General features: G+C 38.9%; 1 protein-coding gene across 2 annotated transcripts; it reads left to right on the top strand.

Annotated features, from left to right (window-relative positions):
* The first annotated feature begins 1,680 nt into the window (after window positions 1-1,680).
* Window positions 1,681-24,036, top strand: LOC132892548 (pepsin A-like). Of its 2 annotated transcripts, XM_060930831.1 has the most exons (11): window positions 1,681-1,802; window positions 3,475-3,668; window positions 16,986-17,057; window positions 17,345-17,486; window positions 17,648-17,765; window positions 17,889-18,007; window positions 20,871-21,070; window positions 21,312-21,425; window positions 21,705-21,849; window positions 21,953-22,051; window positions 23,770-24,036. In XM_060930831.1, the coding sequence occupies exons 2-11, from the start codon at window positions 3,640-3,642 to the stop codon at window positions 23,911-23,913; spliced, it is 1,182 nt and encodes a 393-aa protein (XP_060786814.1). In that variant the 5' UTR covers window positions 1,681-1,802; window positions 3,475-3,639; the 3' UTR covers window positions 23,914-24,036. The 2 variants fall into 2 exon arrangements, with proteins under 2 accessions (XP_060786814.1, XP_060786815.1); XM_060930832.1 differs by lacking the exons at window positions 1,681-1,802; window positions 17,345-17,486 and having other exon boundaries at window positions 3,650-3,668.
* The last annotated feature ends 1,216 nt before the right edge of the window (window positions 24,037-25,252 follow it).

Raw genomic sequence — 25,252 nt, 5'->3', positions numbered from 1 at the left:
CAGGATACGACGACGTCACACGCAGTGAGCATGGCCAGTGTTTACGGAAGTAAAACCGCCCGGTTGCGGTATGACTCATCCAATCTAGCTTGAATAGCTGCATCCCCCCAAATGGAAATCAGCTCCCTAACCTCTGCGTCCTTCCATTGAGAAGATTCAGAACCTTCACAGCCCGAAGCGTCCCTCGCATTGATGTCATGCGCAGGGGCGCAGATACGTTTTTTTGAACTGGGGGGGGGACAAAAAACTGGGGGGGGGGGGACAAAGCTGCCAGCAAACCAACCCCAACATGCCTGTCAAACTTGTTGTTAGTAACCATAGCAACCAAGCTCGAGCTCGCAACCTGTGCAGTCTGCGCAGCTCAACCAACCGAATATCAGTCTTTGTTTTGTTTTATGTGAGTTGTTGCAACTATATGTATACACTGCCGTGCACCTCAATAAACCGAATGGTAATTAGTCTTTTGATTTTTCCGTGAGGTTTGCCTTAAGCAAAGAAAGACAGCATAAACGTTTTTTCCTCCCTATAAGTAGGGGGGACCGAACGAGGTGAATTTAAATATGACTCGTCCCACCCTCTATCTGCGCCCGTGATTATGCGCCATGTTGTTGTAACTTTTTTGAGAGACCCGCCGCCTACTTCAGCGCAGAATAGTGACGTTTGTGGCTTGTTGATGACGTGTAAGTCGGATGAATGCGACCTGGCGGTTCAGACTGAAGTCGCATATGAAAAGAGCGGATAGGAATCGGAATTAGCACCACATATCCAAACGGCCTGGGTCGGATTTGAAAAAATCGGATCTGTGTCGTTCATATTGTCAATAAAAGATCGGATACAGGTCACATATGGGCGAAAAGATCGGATTTGAGTCACTTCAGCCTGCAGTGTGAACGTAGCCAGAGAGAGGATTTAGCTGCTTTATGCATGGCGGATCTGAATACTTCAAGTCTATTTTGTTACTGGTAAGTCACTAGGCTGGAGTGTTGTAGAACCTTTTTTTTAAATGTTTACTGAATAAAAACATCCTTAATTTTATATACTCTATATTTCATTTCTTTCTTTTGTTTTAATTTTCCTCCCTCCATCCCTCTTTGGATTTTAAATATAGTTTTTCCCCCATGTCCAAATAATTCAAATATATATAAATAAACCGATAAGTAGTAAACTAAAAATAAATTATGAAATAAAAAAATCCACTCTCCCTTGCCCCGAGTCTTATCATATGGGTCAAACCCATCAATCACAGCCAGTTTCTCCACATACCGTGCCCTTTCTGCAGCTGGTAATGTACTCACATAACCAGAATTATCAGCCATCGTGTCACTTTACTCTCGCTCGTACTTTGTTTTATATTGTGAGCAGGGGCGTCGTAGAGGGGGGTAAAGTAGGACTAATTCACAGGGTCCTGACTACAGGGAGGGCCCCTGGCTGGGAGGTCCCCAAAAGGAGTCTATTTTTTCCCCTTTCGTTTTTTTTTTTCTCAATAATGTCAATACATGTTGGTATTTCATGCAAATTCAATGTTCTCTGGGAATACATCGGTTGAAATGTATGTCCCAGCCTGCAAATAGTACCTCTATCAGACACCCCCATTATTAATGCACATTGGTTTAGTCCACCCTCTCGCGGACTTTTGATTGTATGCGCAACGGATTTTTTCATGCTTCGGCATGAAACGCAGCAGACAGTTCTTAGCCAACAAGGATCATGTCGTCAAAGAAGAAATCAGGCTTTCAGAAAAGAAAGGCAGAGGAAACAAGATGAAGGAAAGCAACTGCTTACTGATTTCTTTCCCAAGAAAGGTGAGCCCAAATGTGTAAATTAACAGCAGCTAACTGGTTATCCCATTCAGTTGCATACCACCGTGATAGTAGCCTAAATCAAATAATTCGAAATGAAATAATCTGTCATTTTGTAGGCTACCACATAATTGTGATAGAAGCCCTATTCTTGTCTTAAATTTATTTTCATAATTACTATTATAGATACAGTGTGTGTCCCAAAAGCCTAACATAGGGTCGATGTTGGTTCAAAATGTTGTCCAAATATTAGGAAAGCTAATTTATAAAATGAATCCCACTCAGTTTCAGAAAATGTCACAGAACGTTATGATGCTCCAGCCGCAACAGGTGTCAACAACTTGAGAGAAGGTGAGCCTATCTTAGCCTAGATGTAAGGAAAAGCACACTATAAACCTTCTCCACCGGTGTGCGATGCCGCGCGCCCTCCTCAGGGGTGCCATAGAAACGTGGCTGACACTAGGATATAAAATGAAATGTAATCTAAATGATTCGGCCACAACATCCTTAACAACAATACCACAACACCCATTAATGAGGTCAAGAGATTGTCTTCTTGTCCACATCAAATTTGTAGAGTCTGTCCTCGTTACCTTATGAATGTGAATCGACGTCCATCAGCTGCCATGTCAAGGCGGCGGTGCGAATGGGCAGCGCAAGGAGGGAAAAAAAAACAACTTCCAATCGCGAATCGTTCTGTCATATCAAATAGACTGCATGCTTATATCTGTATATATTTCATGGTTGTAGAGGGCCAGTTCAAAATGTTGTACTGCCTCTGGTGTTGTTAATTTTATATATTATGAATAAAGAAAATGAAACAAAAAACTGCATGTGCAATATTTTCTGAGGAATCAATGCAATTGCAGCGGGGGAGGGAGGGGGGGGTCCACGGAACTGGTGGTTCCTGGGGCCCCAAATTTGGTGCTACGCCTCTGATTGTGAGTATGTATGCATGTACTTGGTCTTCCAATATGGCGCCCTAGCACAATCTCGCGGTACGGTGACGTCACGCAGTAGCCCTCTATAAAAGAAGATAAAGACAGAAAACGCAAGAAATCTGCTGCTACTTTGTCCCAAAATATTGGCGCCATGTTCCAAAAAAGGGCCAAAATGGGTAAGGTGCTGAGTGCAGGACTTTGTTTTTCTTTTGTTTACAACAGTAGTGGTAGATCGATCTGTCAGAGTGATCAGTGGGGGTGGGGGGTAGCGTCAGCCCGTCCGTCAGTCTGTGTGTGTCAGTGACACGCACACACAGAGATGAGTTAGGTGGCTCGATGGCTAGGTACTAGTAGCGTCGGACCTGGGGCTGCTTTTATTTTTTTTTTCAGCTTGGGAAATCGGAGCTGTGGTGTGGTGTGAAGACAGTAAAATGCGAGACTTTAAGAGCACGTGTTTTTCAGTCGTCATGGTAACATGGCATCATGGTAACATGACGCCCTGTCATGGTAACATGACGCCCTGTCAGTGGTTTGGCATTTGGATCAGAGTGAAAAGAAACGTGCGCACTAGCTGAAAAATGAAAATGTTCAGACCAGTGTGTGTGAAAACACCCACTGTTGCTGCATTTGGGCATTTTTAAATCAATTGTCCTTATAGGGCTGTGCGATATTATTTCAATCTCAGGATTACTTGAAACATTTATCTCAATTAGAAATTGTTTTTTATGCTAAAGCATGGGCAGATCCGGAGTGTTCTGATGCCATAAACAACAACTGAAGTGAGCAACAGAGACAGACAACAACAGACAGACAATGGAGAGCGACAACAACAGACAGACAATGAAGGAGAGCGACAACAACAGACAGACAATGAAGGAGAGCGACAACAGACAGAGGCAATGAAGGAGAGCAACAACAGACAACTGAGGTGAGCAACAGAGACAGACAATGAAGTCACAGCACAGTTGTAGGAAGATAACAATAATAAGTTAGACAACAGAGAACTAAAGGCCAATTTATGCTGACAACCCAGTCCTCGCAGATAGCGTCGCAGACAGTGTCTGCGTAGCCCCCCCACCTTCGCAGACGCTCTGCGCGCACCTCCCAAAAATTGTGACCACCGCAGAAGCCTCGCAGACAGCGCCGCAGACAAGAGGGCTCTGATTGGTCCACTCTACATCCGCTGTACACGCACTTCCACTTCCCTACTTTCCCGGTTTTTGTTTTCACGACCGGCATTTTTAAAAACACGAGCGAAGATGGAGCAGCATGAAGAGCGGTTGATTGAGGAAGTACGTACATCTATACGACTCCAGTTCTAGTCATTATAAAAAAAAAGTTCGTCATTATAAGTAACTGGAGGATAAACACTCCACTAACCACACCCACCAACTACTCCTAGCGACTTCGTGCCCCCTTGCGTTGTGCCGGTGAATAACATCGCGCACGCCTTTACTCCCCGCTCAACAATAAATTACAACTGTCTGCGAAAAGCTATCTGCGAAAGCCTTGTCGCAAGAGCATGCAGAGGCCTTTATAACGAATAAAAAATGTCTAAATTAGAAGATTTGAAGTGTGCTCGTGTATTTGGGGGGTACGGGAGTAGGGGGCCAGATGAAGTCCACTTTTGGGGAAAAAAAATACCCCCCCTCCACAATGCTGGCTACGGGCCTGCATGGCTAAGTTAATCTTCTTTTCTAGTGATAACCCACTGTTTTAATATGACCATAGAGTTTTTTTCTTTCTCATCGGTTTCCTACAATCTAGTTAACTTTACTTTTTGACAATTTGTGGGTTATAATAATAATTATGTCTGTCAAACAGCGAATATTTCTTATATTTAAATGATGTTTTCTTAAGCTAGGACCTCACTTTGAAGGTGGTAAAACATAGCACACATTCCTTAATGGAGAGCCACTCTCAATCAGAATGTTTTTGTTGGTTAAGGATTGACTTTGGAAGTTTGTAATTGTGTGATGCCTGCGATCATCTTCAGTTAGGGAAGGAGATCTAGGTTTGGGGGGTATGTTCTTAAGGGATGTTCAGGGAAATCACCTAGGCAGCTCATTTTTATTTTTTTTTAACCCATTATGTTCCTAAAACAGTCTGTGCGTACATTGCTAAGTTCCAGGTCCTGTGTGTCTTCTAAATTTGTAAACATCAATGACTGATGATGACTACCATCCTGTGAGGTTCATATCTTGGAATGTTAAGGGGCTTAATGGTCCTGTTAAAAGGACCAAAGTTTTTTCTCATTTAAAGCAATTCAAACCTGACATATTTTTACAAGAAACGCATCTCAGAATGGGGGACCATAACAGACTCTGTAGGAATTGGATTAGCCAGATCTTTCACTCTACATTCACAAATAAGTCCAGAGGTGTGGCTATATTAGTTGCAAAAAGCACTCAGTTCACTTCCTCTAGTGTAAACAGTGACCCCAATGGCCGTTTTCTCATAGTTTGTGGTTCTCTCTATCAGAAACCTGTTATATTGGTAAATGTATACGCCCCCAATTGGGACGATGTCAACTTTGCAAACAAGGTATTGTCTTTAATACCCAATTTAAATACTCGCCAACTAATTTTTTCAGGAGACTTGAATTGTGTTATTGACCCATTATTAGACAGGTCCAATCCCAAACAACTACCCTCGGGTATGGCCAAATCCTTTTCATTTTTCATGCAGCAAAATGGTTTTGTGGATCCCTGGAGGGTTGTGAACCCACACAGTAAACAATTTTCTTTATTTTCCCATGTCCATTGTTCCTTTTCTAGAATAGACTATTTCTTTATTGATAGTTCTTTTATTCCTATGATTAGACGGATTGAATATGCTGCTATCATTATAATCGATCACTCACCAGTAATATTAGACCTGGGCTTCCCTCTAAACATTAGAGAACGACCCCCATGGAGGCTTGACCCACTTCTACTCTCAAGTGAGGAATTCTGTAGGTTTATTAGATCTAATATAGACTTATTTTTGGCGATGAATGAAACTGAGTCTGTGTCATATTCTGTGCTGTGGGAGACCTTAAAAGCATACTTGAGAGGCATGATATCATATAGTTCATTTGTTCGTAAGGAATGCAAGAAAGAAACACAAGCTCTAATACAGTCTATTTCAGTACTAGGTAAAAAATACTCAGAGAAGCCTTCCGCTGAACTATATAAGGAACGGGTTAATTTACAAGCAAAATTTAAGTATCTCACTACCAAACAATCAGAACAACTCATTCTTAAGACATGTGGTCTCTACTATGAATACGGTGACAAATCAAGTCGCTTGATGGCCCACCAATTGAGGCGTCAAGCTGCATCCAGGCATATTCCCCTGATAAAGGATACTAATCAAAGCTCCACAAATAAGCCAAGAGAAATTAATAGTATTTTTAAAGAGTTTTACTCCTCTCTTTATACCTCCTGAATTCCCCTCTGATACCACAGATATGGAATACTTTTTGGATAGTTTAGAAATACCAAGTCTTAGTTCTGAGGAATCAAAAAAATTAGACCAAAATTTCACAACAGAGGAGTTAACAAATGCCACCATCACAATGCAGAGTAATAAATCCCCAGGCCCGGACGGTTACCCAGTAGAATTCTATAAGAAATTTAAGAAAGAGCTCACTCCAGTTCTCATGAAAATGTTTCCGGAATCCTTGGAATGTGGCTGTCTACCTCCCACCCTCTCACAGGTTTCCATATCTCTTCTTAAAAAAGACAAAGATCCTACTCAGCGTGGTTCTTACCGCCCTGTTTCACTTTTGAATGTAGATGCCAAAATTCTGGCTAAAATATTAGCTCGTCGGCTGGAGAATCTCCTTCCTCAAATAATATCAGACGACCAAACAGGTTTTATTAAAAATCGCCATTCTTTCTCTAATATTCGACGGCTGACAGCTATAGTTTATTCACCTAGTGCCTCTCCGTCTCCTGAGGTGGTTGTATCCCTGGACGTGGAGAAGGCGTTTGATCGTGTGGAATGGCCTTACCTATTTGAAGTTTTGAGGAGATTTGGATTTGGGAGTACATTTGTGAAATGGGTACAGCTCTTATATAATTCACCTGTAGCATGCATACAAACAAACTACTCTAGGTCTGATTACTTTCCATTAAAACGTGGCACCCATCAGGGTTGCCCTCTGTCTCCCCTCCTTTTCGCCATTGCAATTGAGCCACTTTCTGTTGCACTTAAATCATTGCCTGTATTTCAGGGTGTTGAAAGGGGGGGCATGGAGCATTGAGTGTCTTTATATGCAGATGACCTTCTGCTCTATATCAATGATCCTATGAGTAGTGTTCCCAGAATTGTCACTTTTAAAAAGGTTTGGGACGGGGGCGTCGTGGCTCAGGTGGATAAGGCGCCATACCATAAATCCGGGCGACCCAGGTTCGATTCCGGCCTGGGGTCATTTCCCGATCCCTCCCCGTCTCTCTCTCTCCCGCTCATTTCCTGTCTCTACACTGTCCTATCCAATAAAGGTGCAAAAAGCCCAAAAAATATCTTTAAAAAAAAAAAAAAAGGTTTGGGACTTTCTCTGGGTATAAATTAAATTTTCAAAAAAGTTCATGCTTTCCCATCAATAATCTAGCTCTACACATTCAATCTGGATCATTTCCCTTTCCTGTATCTCCAGATGGCTTCACGTATCTAGGTATACATATTACTCGTTCCTTCTCCTCTTTGTTTCAAGCTAATTATGGCCCTCAGGTCAAACAAATGAAGGCTGACTTTGAAAGATGGCGCAGTTTACCACTTACTATGATGGGGAAAGTATGTTCAGTGAAGATGACAATACTTCCCAGATTTCTCTACTTATTTCAGTGTCTACCAGTTTTTATACCCAAGTCTTTCTTTAAGACAATAGATCAATCTATAACTTCATTCATCTGGGGAAATAGGGTCCCGAGGGTTAATAAGACCACTCTCCAAAAACATCACAAGGATGGCGGATTGGGTCTTCCAAGCTTTATCCACTACTACTGGGCTTCTAACATTCAAAAGATATTATTCTGGCTCCATCACCCAGATATAAGCTGGTGTCTATTTGAAGCACAGTTCTGCCGTTCCACATCGTTTTGAGCCTTAGTATATTCCTCCTTACCAGTACAGCTCTCTAGATATATATCTAATCCAGTAGTACTATCCACTCTCCAAATTTTCAATCAATTTCGGCGTCACTATAAGCTGACATCAGCATCAGTTAATGGTCCTATTTATAAGAACCACCTTTTCCCTCCCTCCATAGTCAACTCAGCATTTAGACAATGGACTTTGAAGGGTCTCATATACATAAAGGATTTATATACAGATGACATATTTGATAGTTTTGATAATCTGTGTGGCTGACATGACCTCCCCTGCCGTTGTTTTTTTTGAATACCTACAGATTCGCCACTTTAAGAGTAAATTTCCTTTCCCTGACCTCCCAGCTGACACAGTATTGGGGAGAAACTCATGCAAAACTTTGTGAATAAAGGACTCATCTCATTGTTATTCCCAACTGATGTCTCTTCAAAATCAAAGTCCAAACAAATCTAAAAGCAGGTGGGAGGAGGAACTGGGTATAGACCTACCTGAGGAATATTGGGAAAAGGTGCTGATGAGAGTCAATTTCTCATCTTCATGTGCTAGATTGGGACTTGTACAATTCAAAGTTCTACATAGAGTTCACTTAAGCAAGGCGAGACTTGCAAACATATACCCTGGGACAGACGATAGCTGTAATAAGTGCTCTTTCTCTCCATCCAACTTAACACATTCTTACTGGTCCTGTCTGCAACTTTCGCACTACTGGGTAATCGTTTTCAAAACACTTAGCGAGGTGCTTGGACTGAGGTTGGAACCCTCTGCCCTTGTAGCAATATTTGGTGAGGCAGATAAGGCTTTGAGTTTAAATACAAACCAGTCTGACATCATAGCTTTCACATCCCTTCTGGCCCGTAGGAGAATTTTGTTAGGTTGGAAATCCCCCTTCCCCCCGTCAGCTTCTGCTTGGCTAGAAGATGTAATGTATTTCTTAAAGCTGGAAAAGATTAAATTTACATTGAGAGGGTCTATGGAAAAGTTCTATTCCAAATGGGAACCATTTTTGTCATATTTTGACAATCTGAAAGAATTGCCCATGGACTGAGCATCCATCATACCTGTTTATCTTTTCTTTACTCTCCTCTTTAACGTTTATTCTCATCTGGTTTTCTAATTCCTCAGTACATATGTATGTATGTGTAGATATACTATGTATATATCTTTGAATGCCTCATGGGATGGCAAGGACTGTCATTATACCACCTAGTTGGTTATGGACATGTATGGACCCATGCTTAAAATGAATATTGACACATGACTGTGAAAACATGCATCTACATTTGGGAGATGGAACTGTACACAGTAATGTATACTGTACATTGTTTTACTTTTTTACTTAATGGTTTTTTTTTTTGTATTTGTATATATGTTGTATTTATTTTTGCTTCTATTACTATATTTGCTGCAAAAGGTGAATGGGGAGGGTGGGTGAGGGTTGTGTTCTTGTTTTGTCTGTTGATTTAAAAGAAAAACCTGGAGGAAAAATATTTTCTGATATTACCTGTATTGTTTAAATCCTTCAATAAAAATATATTAAAATATAAATATAATGGATATTGTACTATTACAGGCTTAAAACTTAAAGCTCAGTGGAATAATATTCATCCTTATCAGAATGATTATAAATAATTCACTGTATGTGGAAAATAAAGTCACAGGTATCCAAACATGGCACTATGTTTACATGGAAACTACTGATAACACAAAACATATGTCATATCACAATTTATCATTGTTTAAAACAGATTGCATTTTGAATCTCATATCTCAATTTCTGCACACATAAACATACTTCTTTTAACCAGTTTAATTTGTCATATACTCTTTAGTGTTAATCATTGTTAATTTCTTAAATTAAATTTATTTAAAAAAATAACAATGCCTTTCTAGGAAACCATCAGAATAGGTTTCAATCAACAAATACACTGAGACAGTGAGATGAAGCCCCAATATTTGACAAATGAAAAATAATTTATGAAATACATAAATTATTCATTTTATATAGAAACTTATGATTATGTATGTCTTGTTACAGTAGCAATGATTTTTTTTTCTACAACTTCTAAATACAGTGGTGCTTGAAAGTTTGTGAACCCTTTAGAATTGGCTATATTTCTGCATAAATATGACCTAAAACAAATTTTCACACAAGTCCTAAAAGTATATAAAGAGAAGCCAGTTAAACAAATGAGACAAAAATGTTATACTTGGTCATTTATTTATTGAGGAAATGATCCAATATTACATATCTGTGAGTGGCAAAAGTATGTGAACTTTTGCTTTCAGTATTTGGTGTGAACCCATTGTGCAGGAATAACTTTTTGTGCAGGAATAATGTTTCTGGTGACTGTTGATCAGTCCTGCATACTGGCTTGGAGGAATTTTAGCCCATTCCTCCGTACAGAACAGCTTCAACTCTGGGATGTTGGTGGGTTTCCTCACATGAACTGCTCGCTTCAGGTCCTTCCACAACATTTCGATTGGATTAAGGTCGGGACTTTGACTTGGCCATTCCAAAATATTAACTTTATTCTTCTTTAACCATTCTTTGGTAGAACGACTTGTGTGCTTAGGGTTGTTGTCTTGCTGCATGACCCACCTTCTCTTGAGATTCAGTTCATGGACAGATGTCCTGACATTTTCCTTTAGAATTCCCTAGTATAATTCAGAATTCATTGTTCCATCAATGATAGCAAGCTGTCCTGGCCCAGCTGCAGCAAAACAGGCCCAAACCATGATACTACCACCACCATGTTTCACAGATGGGATAAGGTTCTTATGCTGTAATGCAGTGTTTTTCTTTCTCCAAACATAACACTTCTCATTTAAATCAAAAAGTTCTATTTTGGTCTCATCCGTCCACAAAACATTTTTTTCAGTAGCCTTCTGGCTTGTCCACATGATCTTTAGCAAACTGCAGATGAGCAGCAATGCTCTTTTTGGAGAACAGCGGCTTTCTCCTTGCACACTATGCAATGCACACTATTGTTCAGTGTTCTCCTGATGGTGGACTCATGAAAATTAACATTAGCTAATGTGAGAGAGGACTTTTTTTTTGTAATTTTCTCTTTATTTAGCCATCAGGTAACATACAATACAGGATATTATCCTTCCATTTCTCATTTCTTTCTTTCTTTACACAGTAGTTTCCTTTGCAAAAACTAAAATAGGTAAACAATTCAAACCCAAATAAAACCATTTCTAGCAGAGAAAACCCAAAAAATATCCATCCATAATCGTCACAACATTGTGTGCCTGGACCATTTTTGAACATTTTTATATACAATAAAAACAATTAGAACATAGGGGTAAGTTTCACTGTTTTCCTTAGAAAAGAATTAAAGAAAAAGAAAAGTGACATGCATACATACATTACAGGAAGATGCCTCAAGCAAAATCTGATCTTAAACCCACTTGTTCAACATACCCAGGCCATCTAAGCCAGATTCTAGAAAAGTCATCAGTCTTTATTTTGAGGGAGTAGGTCAACTTTTCCATTGTGTATATATCATGAATTACATCTAGCCATTCTCCTATTGTAGGAGGGTCTGACTTTAACCATCTTCTTGATATTGTTTTTTTACTCGCCACCAGTAGTATAAGTAACAGCTTTTTATCCCAGTAGTCCCAACAATCAAATGAAATATTTCCTAAGTATAAAATGTCAAATCTACAAGGAATGTCTACCTCAAAAATCTTGTTCAGGTGAAAGTGGATGTCTCGCCAGTATGGTGTTATTATTGGGCAATCCCAGAAAACATGAAAGTGATCGGCCTCATTTGCCCCACAGGCCCTCCAGCAGGCAGTGCTAGATATTTGTGTGTGCTGCTGTAATGGTGTTATAAAAAATCTCTAAGTTTTTCCAGTTATATTCACGCCATGTGTTTGAGCATGTTGTTCCCCATTGTAGTTTCCACAGATTTCCCCATTCTTCTTCAGATATTGTAAGATTACCTTCCTTTTCCCATTTATCCTTAATATATAGAGTGTTGTCTGGACTAGCTTGACATAATGCCTGGTACAATCTAGATACAACCTTCTTGCAAGTTATTGAATTATTAGCTCCCTGGAACACTTCTAAAATACCTGTCTTTTGCCCCTCTATTGCTCTAGCTATATGTTCCTGAAAGTATCGCCTAAACTGAATGTATCTATAAATTCTTGGGGTTGTAATCCATTCTCTTGCTGCAACAACTCAAAGCTCTTAAGTGTGCCTTTATTTACAAATGTGTGGTAAGTAGTAAGCCCCCCTTTAATCCAAGTCTTGAATCTGGAGTCCAAAATGTTAGGGGAGAAATCCGTGTCATAAGCGCACCATCGTAATATTTTTAGAGTATGTTCCAATTCACAAAGTTTTATTATCTTCTGCCATATTTTCAATGTAGTGTTAATCCAAGGGTTGTTTTTTTCTACCATGTTATTCATCAATTTATTATCTGCCATTATAGCTGCTAAGGGGATCTGAGGAGTCATATTGCTCTCTATATCTTTCCATCTTGCTGAATATGATGGGTTGCTCCAGCACACTAAAGGTCTTAATTGGGCTGCAAAATAATATTCCCGCAAGCAGGGAAGGCCTAGACCACCATAGTCTTTGAGCAATTGAAGAGTTTTATACCTAATCCAAGGTTTTTTACCTTGCCACAGAAATCTTGATATTTTGTCCCATTCCATGAACTGTTTTATGGGTATGTCCACTGGGAGACACTGAAAGAGGTATAATAATCTTGGTAGTACATTCATTCTTATACACTCCACCCTTGAGTAGAGACCAAGGAAGGGAATAACGCTCCATCTCTGCATGTCAGATTTAATGTTGTTGTTTAGTGGCCCATAATTCAAAGTGGATAGTTTTGTAATATCTTTTGGGAGATTAACACCAAGGTATCTTATATGATCTGCCTCCCGTCTTAGTTGGTACTGCCCTATCAAGGATCTGGGTGGATCAAAATTAAGTCAGCACTTGCGTCTTCTGAACATTTACTTTGTATCCAGACAGAGTGCCATATTTTTCTAATTCAGTCATTAGTTTAGGAAATGTTAGAGTAGGCTCTGTTAAGTAGACTAAGACATCATCGGCAAAAAGCGCTAGTTTATGTTCCTCGTTGTGTATAGTTATCCCTTTAATGTCACTATTCTGTCGAATCCACTGACTCAAGGGTTCGATAAATAATGCAAAAAGCAGGGGGGAGGCTGGACAGCCCTGTCTTGTTCCTCGTTCCAGGGTGAATGCCTTTGAAAGAGCACCATTGACCTTAATCCTAGCAATAGGGCTGTCATATAGGGCTTGGAATGTATCAATAATTGATTTATGGAAGCCAAATTTTGTTAAAACTTTGTACAGGAAGGACCACCTAACAGAGTCAAACGCCTTCTCCGCGTCCAGACTTACCAGCATTGCCTCTGTGTCTTTTTGTATGATGTGATTAATAATGTGAAGTTTTCTTCTCAAGTTGTCCTGAGTTTGCCTTTGCCTTATGAAGCCAGTCTGGTCCGTATGAATTAGGGAAGGTAAAATCTTATCTATTCTATGTGCCAGTATGGATGTAAATAGTTTGTAATCTACGTTTAATACGCTAATAGGGCGAAAATTACCACACTCCAACGTATCTTTCCCTTCCTTGGGGATCAATGAAATTGTTGCCTCTTTCCAAGAGGGTGGAATTTTGTTTTCTTTTAAGACCCAGTTGAAGGTATCCAGTAATATAGGAACTAATTTCTCTTTCAAAGCTTTATACCATTCCCCCGTAAAGCTATCTGGACCTGGTGACTTGTTTGTCTTTAACCTAGAGATGGCTGCATTTGTTTCATCAGTTGTGATTGCTGCTGCTAATTGTTCATTTTGTTCTGCAGAGATAGAGGGTAGATCAAGCGAGGCCAAGAATGTATCAATATGAGAAGTATTGTCAATATGTTGCTGGGAATAAAGTGTTTTGTAGAACTTTTCAAAACTCTGCTGGATTTTTTCCAATCTGTGTTCAATTTCCCCAGATTCTGGATTTTGAATCTTAGAAATGGTATTATCCGCTTGCTGTTTTTTCAATTTGTATGCCAAGAGTTTCATTGCCTTCCCTCCAACCTCATAATAACGTTGTTTTAAAAATAGAAACTTCTTTTGTATTTCCTGTGTACTCATTTCCTCTATCTCCATCTTTATCTCTTTCATTTTTTGTTTATTCCCTTCATCTACGGTGGTACTGTGAGCCCTTTGTAAATGTTTTAATTTAGTCTCCAGGTCTTGCAGTTTTTGTCGTCTTATTTTTTTGTACGAAAGAGGTAGTAGCAATGATTTTCCCCCTCATAACAGCTTTAAGTGAATCCCAGAGGATACCAGGTGTCGCTTCCCCATTATCATTTATATCCATGAATGTGTCAATTTCTGCTAGTAAACACTTCTTAGTATCTGGATTGGCCAATATATTTGAATTTAGTCTCCATAATGTAGATCTTTGTTCCCTGTTCAATGACACACAAATAAATATGGGGCTATGATCTGAGAGAGTAATTGGGCCTATGTCACACCTCTCAATTTTGTGTAGATCTCTACTGAAAATAAAAAAAGTGATCTATCCTGGTGTATACTGTATGTGGTGCAGAAAAATAAGTATAGTCTCGGGTGGTAGGATGCAATTCTCTCCATATATCTACAATACCTAATTCTTTCATCAAGTCAATCACTCTTCTACTTATAGGTTTTGTCTCAGACTTACCATTTGAAACATCTAGTGTTGGGTTGTAGGTATATGTTAAAGTCGCCCCCACAAATGACAACCCCTTGTGCTTTTGTTGTCATCAAGTCAAACATTTTCCTATAAAACATCCATCCACTGCCTGGAGGTGCATAAACATTAAGTAAAGTTACCATAGTCCCTTCTATTTTGCCTGTAATCATCACATAGCAGCCTTCCGTATCAGTGAGTTCTGATATGTGCTCATAATTCACACCTCTTGCTATCAGAATAGCTACTCCTCTTTTATGCCCAGATCTATCAGATGATGCAAATACATATTTAATGCCCATTCTGTTAAGTTTGGCATACATCTCTTCGGAAGCCCTGCAGTCGCTCTTTATAGTTTGGGGTTCCAGAACCGGTGCTTTCCACTCGTCGTCGGGCTCGTCCGCTTCTCTGCCAGCTTAATTTCCGAAGGCACTCCATCATTGTCTCAGGTTGATCCATCATTGTCTCAGGTTGATTGACCGCGGTGATGTCGAAACCTCTCTCAGCCAAATCTCCCGTTGCCTCTTCAACCGTGTTGTAAATCTTTTCTCCTTCCTGGTATTGCACTTTAAGCCGGGCGGGGAACAATGTTTGAAACTTGATGTTTCGATCACTGAGAACCTTCCGAACCTCTGCATATTCTTTTCGTTGTTGTAGAATACGTGGTGGGTAATCATTGTCTACGTTAATTCGGGTTGTGCCCAACATCAAACCCTTCTTTTGCCACGCTTTCCTGAGCACCATCTCTTTGGTTCGGAAGCTAGCGAATTTGACAACAATTGATCTTGGTTGTGCATTTGGTGGGGGCCGAACTCCTAGTGAGCGATGGGCTCTCTCCAATGTTCAGGGCCATATCAGCAACGTCAAGATTATCCCTTATCAGCTGCTCCATGAACACAATCACTGACAGACTGTCCCTTTCAGCCCCCTCCGGAATCCCATATAAGCGAATGTTTTCGCGTTGTGAGCGACTCTCCTGCTCGGTTAGCCTTGCCTCCATCTGAGCATGAAGTTTTAGCATTTCAGACACAATGTCCTCGACATTTTGTATTCTTTCTTCTGCCTTTTCGATTCGGCCCTCAGCCTCTTCCAATTTGGTGTTAGTTTTTATTTCCCCTTTGATTTCTTCCATTTGTGATTTATTGTCCTGTCGAAATTCTCTTAATTCTCGTAGTATCAGATCCAAATTAGCCGTAGATTCCCTGACAGGATTAGCATCGTCATTTCGAGTCCCTGTTTGCTTTTGTGCTTTAAGTTCTTTGCCGTCTTTTTTTAACCTTAGCTGCCATCGTTGCCCCCTCATAGATTTTTCCTACTTTGGTGTTTGATATGTGATGATTTAGGGCTAAAATTATAACTTACTCGGGAGCAACTTCTTTATGCTGCTATCCGTGTCATGGCAGGAAGCGGAAGCCCGTGAGAGGACTTCAGTTGCTTAGAAGTTACCCTGGGGTCCTTTGTGACCTTGCCAACTATTACACGCCTTGCTCTTGGAGTGATCTTTGTTGGTCGACCACTCCTGGGGAGGGTAACAATGGTCTTGAATTTCCTTCATTTGTACACAATCTGTCTGACTGTGGATTGGTGGAGTCCAAACTCTTTTTAGAGAGGGTTTTGTAATCTTTTCCAGCCTGATGAGCATCAACAACGCTTTTTCTGAGGTCCTCAGAAATCCTCTTTTGTTCGTGCCATAACACACTTCCACAAATGCATTGTGAAGATCAGACTTTGATAGATCTCTGTTCTTTAAATAAAACAGGGTGCCCACTCACACCTGACTGTCATCCCATTGATTTGTAAACACCGGATTCTAATTTCACCTTCAAATTAACTGCTAATCCTAGAGGTTCACATACTTTTGTTACTCACAGATGTGTAATATTGGATCATTTTCCTCAATAAATAAATGACCAAGTATAATATTTTTGTCTCGTTTGTTTAACTGGGTTCTCTTTATCTACTTTTAGGACTTATGTGAAAATCTGATGATGTTTGAGGTCATATTTATGCAGAAATATAGAAAATTCTAAAGGGTTCACAAACTTTCAAGCACCACTGTATACTCCAAATATACTCATACACAGCTTCTAAATATATCTATAAAATATACCTATAATCTTAAATGTACTCAAAATATACTTGTAAGCAAAATATCAGGTTATTATTGACATTTGATATAACTAATTACTTTTATCAAATGTATTATCATGAAAAGGGGAACCAGTAACCTTGACAAAAAAAAAAAATTGTTCAAAGATTAAAGCTTCAAAAGAATTCTGAAAAAACTATATGTAAACAATCCCAGTGTTCTAGAACAAGATATTCCTCACCTAATCATTGCTTTATCATTCTGAAATGGAAAAGTAAAGTAAGGAGACTGTAGTCTAACGGTATATAAAGCATCGGGTCTCTCTGTATGTTATTGAATACAGGAGAGCCTCTGTGAAGAAAATGAAACAGATTCTGATCCTGTGTGTTTTGGTGGCACTCTCACAGTGCATCAGGTAAGACGAAGTATTTTCAGAAGTATTATATGTTAGGGTAAGGACAGAATTTCATGTTTATTTTTTGAAAATGCCTGGACACTTAAATGTACTGAGGATAGGACATTCTGCCTGTGCACTGATGTAAGGAAACAACATTTATTTTGTATTGAGTTTTTTTTTTTTTTTTTTTAAACTATTTTTATGCACACTCTGCTTTCCGTTTGTAAATCTATGCTGGGTTCTGGTTTGTATAATTTTCTAAGAAAGCTATATAAATGACATTAATATCATAATTTATGGTACAGGATACCGTTGATCAAGGGCAAAACTGCACGGCAGAGGCTGCAGGAGCAAGGTCTATGGGAGGAATACAGAAAGAAATATCCTTATGCCCCCTGGGTCAAGTTTGATCAGACTGGACAAGAGTCCATGACCAATGATGCTGATGTATGTTAACCAGAACCCATTTTTTAAATTAGGATTCTTGTTTAATTTTTGTATTTTGTTTTTCTTTTACCCATAAATATTCAATCTATTCATCAAGTGGAAGTTAATGCAATGTACATTATAAAAACTGATGTTCTGGCATATATTCTTGTCCTTTTTAGCTTTCCTACTATGGTGCAATTACCATCGGAACTCCTCCTCAGTCCTTCACGGTGCTCATGGACACAGGCTCATCTAATCTGTGGGTGCCATCTGTGTACTGTTCAAGCCAAGCCTGCCGTGAGTATTACAAGTCTTGAAGCTACTGAATATAGAAAGAAACCTGTTTCCATGGGATCAGATGAAATTTACATCCATGGCATGTAAAGTGGGACTAGATTGTGTGTTTTTTTTTTTTTTTAGAGAACCATGATCAGTTCAATCCACAGCAATCCAGCACATTCCAGACCAACAACGAGTCTATCTCTATTGCGTATGGCACAGGCAGCATGACCGGTTTCACAGGATATGACACTGTGACGGTAGTTATGTTTTCTTTGACATATCTACATCATTGAATCTCTTTACAGGCAAACAAAGGAAATACATATTTCCATTTTTAAATAATTTAAAAATCATATTAGAACTCAATGTCTTAGACTTGTGGTCCTTAACTTGCGACTTAAGATCACTAAAAATTGCAACATAAGTTTCATTTTTGGTTCAGTAGCATTTCTTAATTATTGACCTATTTAGAATTTTTTTACAACCTCAAATCAGAAAAAAGTTGGGACACTATGTGGAAATTGAAATTAAAACTGAAAACAATGCTTTGTAAATAATCTTTGACCTGTACTGCACTCAAAACAATACAACAGCACATTATTTGATGTTTAACCTCATGAATTTAAAATAAACACATTTCAATTTTGATTCTTACAACACATTTCACAAAAAAGTTGGGATGGTAAAGCATTTGCCACTTTAAAACGTTGCCATTCCTTTTTGCGACATTTAGATGATGTTTAGGGACTGAAGACACCAAGTGATGAGACATTTCAGGTGTTATTTTCTTGCATTCTTCCTGCAAATAAAAGGGTGCAGCATTATGGGGTCATCATCTCGTCTCATTATCTCTAGCCGCTTTATCCTGTACTACAGGGTCGCAGGCAAGCTGGAGCCTATCCCAGCTGACTATGGGCGAAAGGTGGGGTACACCCTGGACAAGTCGCCAGGTCATCACAAGGCTAGGGGTCATCGTTCTCATATTTTTGTTTCAAAATTTGCAATACATTTTCTACTGGGGACAGAGGTGACAGGCCCCTCTTCTTCCACAGCCATGTCTTTGTAATGTGTGTAGAATGTGGTTTTGCATTGTCTTCTTGAACAATGCATGAGTGTCCCTGGAAAAGATGTCGTCTTTAAGTCAGCGTATGCCACTCCAAAATCTCAACGTACTTTTATGTATTAATGCTGCCATCACAGAAGTGTAAGTTACCTTTTCCAAGGGCACTGACACAACCCCATACCATGACAGACCCTGGCTTTTGGATTTGTTATAACAGTCTGGATGGTCCTTTTTGTCTTTGGTGTGGAGTACACGGTATCCATTTCTTCCAAAAAAGACCTGGAATACTGATTTCTCTGACCACAGTGCATGTTTTCTCTGTGTGATGGTCCATCCCAAATGCTTCCAAGCCCAGAGATGTCAACTGCACTTCTGGACACAGTTAAAATGAGGCTTCCTTTTTGCACAGTAATGTTTTAACTGGCATTTGTGGATGTAATTCCATATTGTAGTGCTTGACAAAGGTTTGCCAATGCAATCCTAAGCTCATGTGGTTATATCAGCCATAGATGAATGATGGTTCCTGATTCAGTTCCATCTGAGGGATTGGAGATCACAGTTGTTCATCTTAGGCTTGCATCCTTGTCCTTTTACTCACTGAAATTCCTCCAGATTTCTTGAATCATTTAATGATATCATGCACCATAAAGGGTGAAATATTCAAATCCCTTCATAACTTTCTTGGAGGAACATTGTTTTTAAACATTTCAATAATTTTCTCACGTATTTCTTGACAAACTGGAGATCCTTGGGCCATCTTTGCTCCTCAAAGACTAGGCCTTTCCAGGATACTGATTTTGTACCAAATCATGATTACAATCACCTGTTGACATCACCTGTTTCAAATCACATCATTAGTTAGTTGTTTTACCTCATTACTAGCCCTAAATTGCCCCTGTTCCAACTTTTTTTGGAATGTTTTGCAGGCCTGAAATGTAGGAATGGATGTCTCATCTCATTTCATTATCTCTAGCCGCTTTATCCTGTTCTACAGGGTCACAGGCAAGCTGGAGCCTATCCCAGCTGACTACGGGCGAAAGGCAGGGTACACCCTGGACAAGTCACCAGGTCATCACAGGGCTGACACATAGACACAGACGACCATTCACACCCACATTCACACCTACGGTCAATTTAGAGTCACCAGTTAACCTAACCTGCATGTCTTTGGACTGTGGGGGAAACCGGAGCACCCGGAGGAAACCCACACGGATACGGGGAGAACATGCAAACTCCGCACAGAAAGGCCCTCACCAACCACGGGGCTTGAACCCGGACCTTCTTGCTGTGAGGCGACAGTGCTAACCACTACACCACCGTGCCGCCCAGGAATGGATGTATTTTAACAAATCAAGTTGACCAGACAAAACATGAAATATCTTGGGTTCATACTGTCTGCAGTGGAACAGAATTCAAAGTAAATTTACAAATCACTGCTTTCTTTTTTGTTTGCATTTTCCATAGCATCCCAACTTTTTCTCATTTGACGTTGGAAATAAATAATAGTCATCACCATATAACTGTCTCATCTAGTACAATTTACAAATTCATGTTTGTCTTGTGGGTGGCACAGCATTGTTGTCTGAGTTTCTCATGTTCATGCAGTGAGCTCTTGATTTTCTGAAATTCTGGCTGACATGCTTCATAACCTCAACAAATATACAGATAACAGCATTAAACAATAAAATGTCCTTTAAAATTACAAGACCAAAAAATGTCTTGTATTACAACACTTAAAAAAAATACAGGACTGTTTTTGAGGTACAGTGTGTTGTTTTTTTGTTTGTTTTGTTTTTTTTTAATCTGAAAATCTTTATCTTTTAAGATGACTATTAAAGATGTTTTTTTTTTTAAATCTGAAAATCTTTATCTTTTAAGATGACTATTAAAGAATGTGCTTTGATGTAAAAATATATTTGTTGTACTTTACCTACTCTTCAACCCTTTCTGAACATTAAATTCAATTAAATTGTAAGATTTATTAATTACTTAAAGTCAAACCTAAATAACAGAATGGTATGTTACTGGTGAATGACTCCTAAGCGTTTCTGCTGTAGGTTGGTGGAATCTCAGTGCAAAATCAGATCTTCGGACTGAGTGAGACTGAGGCGCCCTTCATGGCCAGCATGACACCAGATGGCATCCTGGGTCTAGCCTACCAATCCATTTCCTCTGATGATGCCACTCCTGTCTTTGACAACATGATGAGTCAGGGTTTGGTTTCCCAGGACCTCTTCTCAGTCTACTTGAGCAGCAAGTATGGTGATCCCTAAAACAGCTCTTTTTCTAGTTTATCATTAATTATCTATATTTATACAAAATATAAATAAAATCACAGCAAGATCTGTAATTTCAAACTGCTTACCACTTCAGTTTTAAATTCTTATGCTCTGAATGCTTTGAAACTTCTACAGCCAAATTTATATAAAACTGTAATGTCAAAATGCTCAGTGAGGTTTGTTTTTAAGAAAGTTAATGAGTCTATTCAAATCTTTTAGTGAGCAAGAGGGCAGCATGTTGTTCCTGGGAGAGATTGACAGCTCCTACTACACTGGCAGCATCAACTGGATCCCTCTTTCCTCTGAGAGTTACTACCAGATTACCATGGACAGGTAACAACATGCTATAATCAACTGTATAGAGAATCCTGGAGTCAACAACAGTAATATTTACAGTAGTCTCTTAAGCTACAGTTCGATACTTTAGCAATTCCTCTCACTTCTGTCAGTTTCACCTTCTCTTAACTTATAACTCTACACTGTAGTTGCAGTATTCCTTGTTGCACTTTTGTTGGCTTATTATTATTATTATTATTATTATTATTATTATCTTCATTTTCATTTCACCACAATAAAATGAACCATAAGTAAGCTTTATCTGGTCTTTTGCAGTGTTACCATCAATGGACAGGTTGTTGGTTGTAATGGTGGTTGTCAAGCTATTGTTGATACTGGGACTTCCCTTATTGTTGGACCAACCAGTGACATCAGTAACCTGAATTCCTATCTTGGTGCCCAGACTGACCAATATGGAGATGTGAGTAGATGTATAACGCAGACTTTTTACTCTTCAATTTAATTACCTTTAACTAGGTTGAAAATTGGCTTCACTGACAATACCAAAAATGTTTGTACTGCAGTCAATTGTGAGCTGCAGCAGTATCCAGAGCATGCCATCAGTTACCTTCAACATTAATGGCTATGCTTTCACCATCCCTCCCTCATCTTTTGTCACTCAGGTCTGTATACCACTGTTTGTGACCTAAATGATCAAATTGTGTGAGAAACTGTGTGGTGTTTAATCAGTCAAATGTTTGGATACACCTACTCATTCATAGGTTTTTCTGTATTTTGACTATTTTCTGCATTGTACTCGTACAACAATACTGAAGGCATCAAATCTATGAAATAACATATGGAACATATATGGATTTACATGGTAAACAAGTGTTAAACAAAATATGTTTCATATTTTAGATTCTTCAAAGTAGCCAGCATTTACCTTGATGATGCTTTGCACATTATTAGCATTATCTTAACCAGCTTCATGAGGTAGTCACCTGGAATGCTTTTCAATTAACAGGTGTGCCTCGTCAAAAGTTATTTAGCGGAATTTGTTGCCTTCTTAATGTGTTTGAGATCAAATAGTAAATAATAAACATATAGTAAATAGCTCTATTCCACAACTATAGTTATACATATGTTAAGAACTGCTCAACTAATTAAAGAGAAACAACATTCCATCATTACTTTAAGACATGAAATGACTTGTAATTAATAGCGGAGCTCAAAGTGCGTGTGGCGCAGAGCCCCATACTTAAGAGAATATTGTAATGCATCAATCTGATTTTTGATGGGTTTAACCATACGACGTACATGCATACAAACGACAAACATGTACCACTACAGGGAACCTGACTGTGAGTGCAAGGCAACATATCTCAAACACTTGGCCGCCAGACAACGACATTTGTATCTGTATTTATATAAGGTAGATGGGCTTTTATTAAGCAGTTATTTTTAATTTGCTTTTTTTTAAATAATGTGGGATTATTTACTATCATATTTTATGTAAACTATTCATGATGGTTTCATTTAAAACAGTTTTATTGGTCCACTAACTTGGACAGTTGACATTTTCTCTCACGTAAGGGCGATAGACAGATGTAAGTGCAGGAAAAGCTTTATTGAAAGCACGTTAGCAAACAGATCCAAAATAGAGACAAAGGCAGAGTCAAAACACAGGCAGTCGTCAAGCTAGGCACAGACAGGATATCAGAAATTAAAGCAATACTCAAAGTCCACCAACACAGTCAAAACCAGAAAAGTCATACAAAATACGAGGCTTTCGCAAAGTCTCTGTGTTACTGAGGGTCCTTATATGTATGCACTGTCATTGAACTGTAATCAGGAACAGGTGCATGGTAATTAGTCCTAATGGCATGCATGCACTCCGAGCGCCAACGCACATGGATGTGAAAGATGTAACCAGACAACTTTTTGACATATCAAGTTTGATATTTGATCGTAACTATACAGTAATGATATCAATTGAAAGCGCTGGTTCACTGCTGTCCACCAGGCACCCAGCAGAGTCACACCATAATAAATGTTATGGTCTTGTTTCTGGTGCATGGCATGTGGTATCAGTGAAAGGAATAAATATGCATTTGTAACTCATTATTGGTATTTCTGTCACAAGACAATGCAGCAATTTCTTGACACGAAATGCACTACACAATTCAATGGTTCATATGCTAGAATATTATTCTATTCAGGTTGATTTTGTACCCTTGCAAATATTATGCTCATATACTTGTCAGGAGCTCTGCTTTTAGGCACTGCCTAAATATCTATATTAAAAATAAAGACAAACCATTGAATTGAAAGGTGTGTCCAAACTTTTGACTGGTACTGTACATAGATGAGTAATTCAATCACATTATTCTGCTTCTAGGGCTACAGTGGCTGCCAAACAGGTTTCTCAGGTGGCAACTTCGGAAGCAGTTTCTCCTGGATCTTGGGTGATGTTTTCATCAGGAATTGGTACACTATTTTTAACAGGGAGAACAGCAGTGTGGGTCTGGCTCCCGTGGCTTAAGAACTAATGGCAATGTGAATGAAATATTAAACCTTTGTTTGTCTTTTCCAAGTTATATGTGAAAACATGTAAGAGACAACTAAACTGACAATCAATAAAATAAAAATCAGCATTTCAAATCAACCTGTTTGTGTTATTGCTTTATTACTTTAAAGACATTAAAGGTACATTGATGATACTGGATCCATCTGCACATAAGACTTATATCAGGCATTTAGCAGACGCGCTTATCCAGAATGACGTAAAACATACCCAGAGCAGCCTGGGGAACTGTTGGGGGTTAAGTGCCTTGCTCAAGGGCCCTTCAGCCATTCCTGCTGGCCCAGGGAGTCAAACCAGTGACCTTTAGGTCCCAAAGATGCTTCTCTAACCATTAGACCATTTTGAGGTCAAGCTGTATGGATATCATATTAGGAATTTGCAGGAAACTGCCAAACAAACAAAATGCCATGGCAGTTGTCCACTTAACTGTAGACTCATAGTCACGTATGTAATCTACCACGCAGTAATCTCAGGCTTTGTTAACTTAGTGTTTATTGCATGTGGTTTTGTTTTTGATGAGCTGACACCGTATGTACTCAGAGCTACTACTGGATTTTCTATTATTGTAATTAGCTACATGAATTGCAAGCACTAAGTTTAAGTGCCCCAATGTTGGGAATAATGACAGGGTCTTCTTTAACATTTCCATTAATTCAATCAAATGAACAAATGGAAATGTCAGCATGACACAGTATCATGTGTCTTATACTTTGCTATTAAGAAAAAAGTCAAAGTTCTTGGTCATACCAATATTATCTTTGTTGTTCATATACTGTGAAAATTTGGGATATTTTATTTTTCATTTAAAATTGGAAATAAACAGAAGGTTTTAGATTTTTGAAATATATAAATCAAAGTACATATTCAATAGCTTGAATATTTAATATTGAAGACTATTTCTAGGTCCTTGTTTAAATGTAAGTAAATTTGAGAGATTGATCATGTTAACTGCTTTGTATATTTAAAAAAAAAAAAAAGTCACATTTTCCTCATGCCTAATCTCTTCTATTGAGGCATGTGTTCAGATGGCACGCCGATTTAATTTGGTCTAAAATGGTTCAAAGCTTTTGTACAAACTTGTGAAGTCCATGCCAGCTTGAGTGCACACGGTCATTAAAGCAAAAAGGTGATGCACCAAATTTTAAGAAACTCTGAAATTCATATTTCAAAAGACTCTACTTTTCACTCAACTTGTCAATAATATAAATTGTAATGAAAACTGTTGTATTAAATTGGAAACGAATGCAAAATAGAAGAATTTTCACTTGTGTTCTCAGACTTTTAGATCTGACTTTGT

The sequence above is a fragment of the Neoarius graeffei genome, chromosome 10 (assembly GCF_027579695.1).
Source record: "Neoarius graeffei isolate fNeoGra1 chromosome 10, fNeoGra1.pri, whole genome shotgun sequence".
Taxonomy (NCBI): Eukaryota; Metazoa; Chordata; class Actinopteri; order Siluriformes; family Ariidae; genus Neoarius; species Neoarius graeffei.
This window is presented reverse-complemented; position numbering and strand designations above follow the sequence as displayed.

Coding starts and splice junctions, on each gene's coding strand:
- LOC132892548 (XM_060930831.1), top strand. CDS start 3,640: ATGAAGGAGAGCAACAACAGACAACTGAG. Junction 17,766..17,888: donor CTGTTCAAGCCAAGCCTGCC/GTGAGTATTACA, acceptor TTTTTTTTTTAG/AGAACCATGATCAGTTCAAT. Junction 22,052..23,769: donor CCTCATCTTTTGTCACTCAG/GTCTGTATACCA, acceptor TTCTGCTTCTAG/GGCTACAGTGGCTGCCAAAC.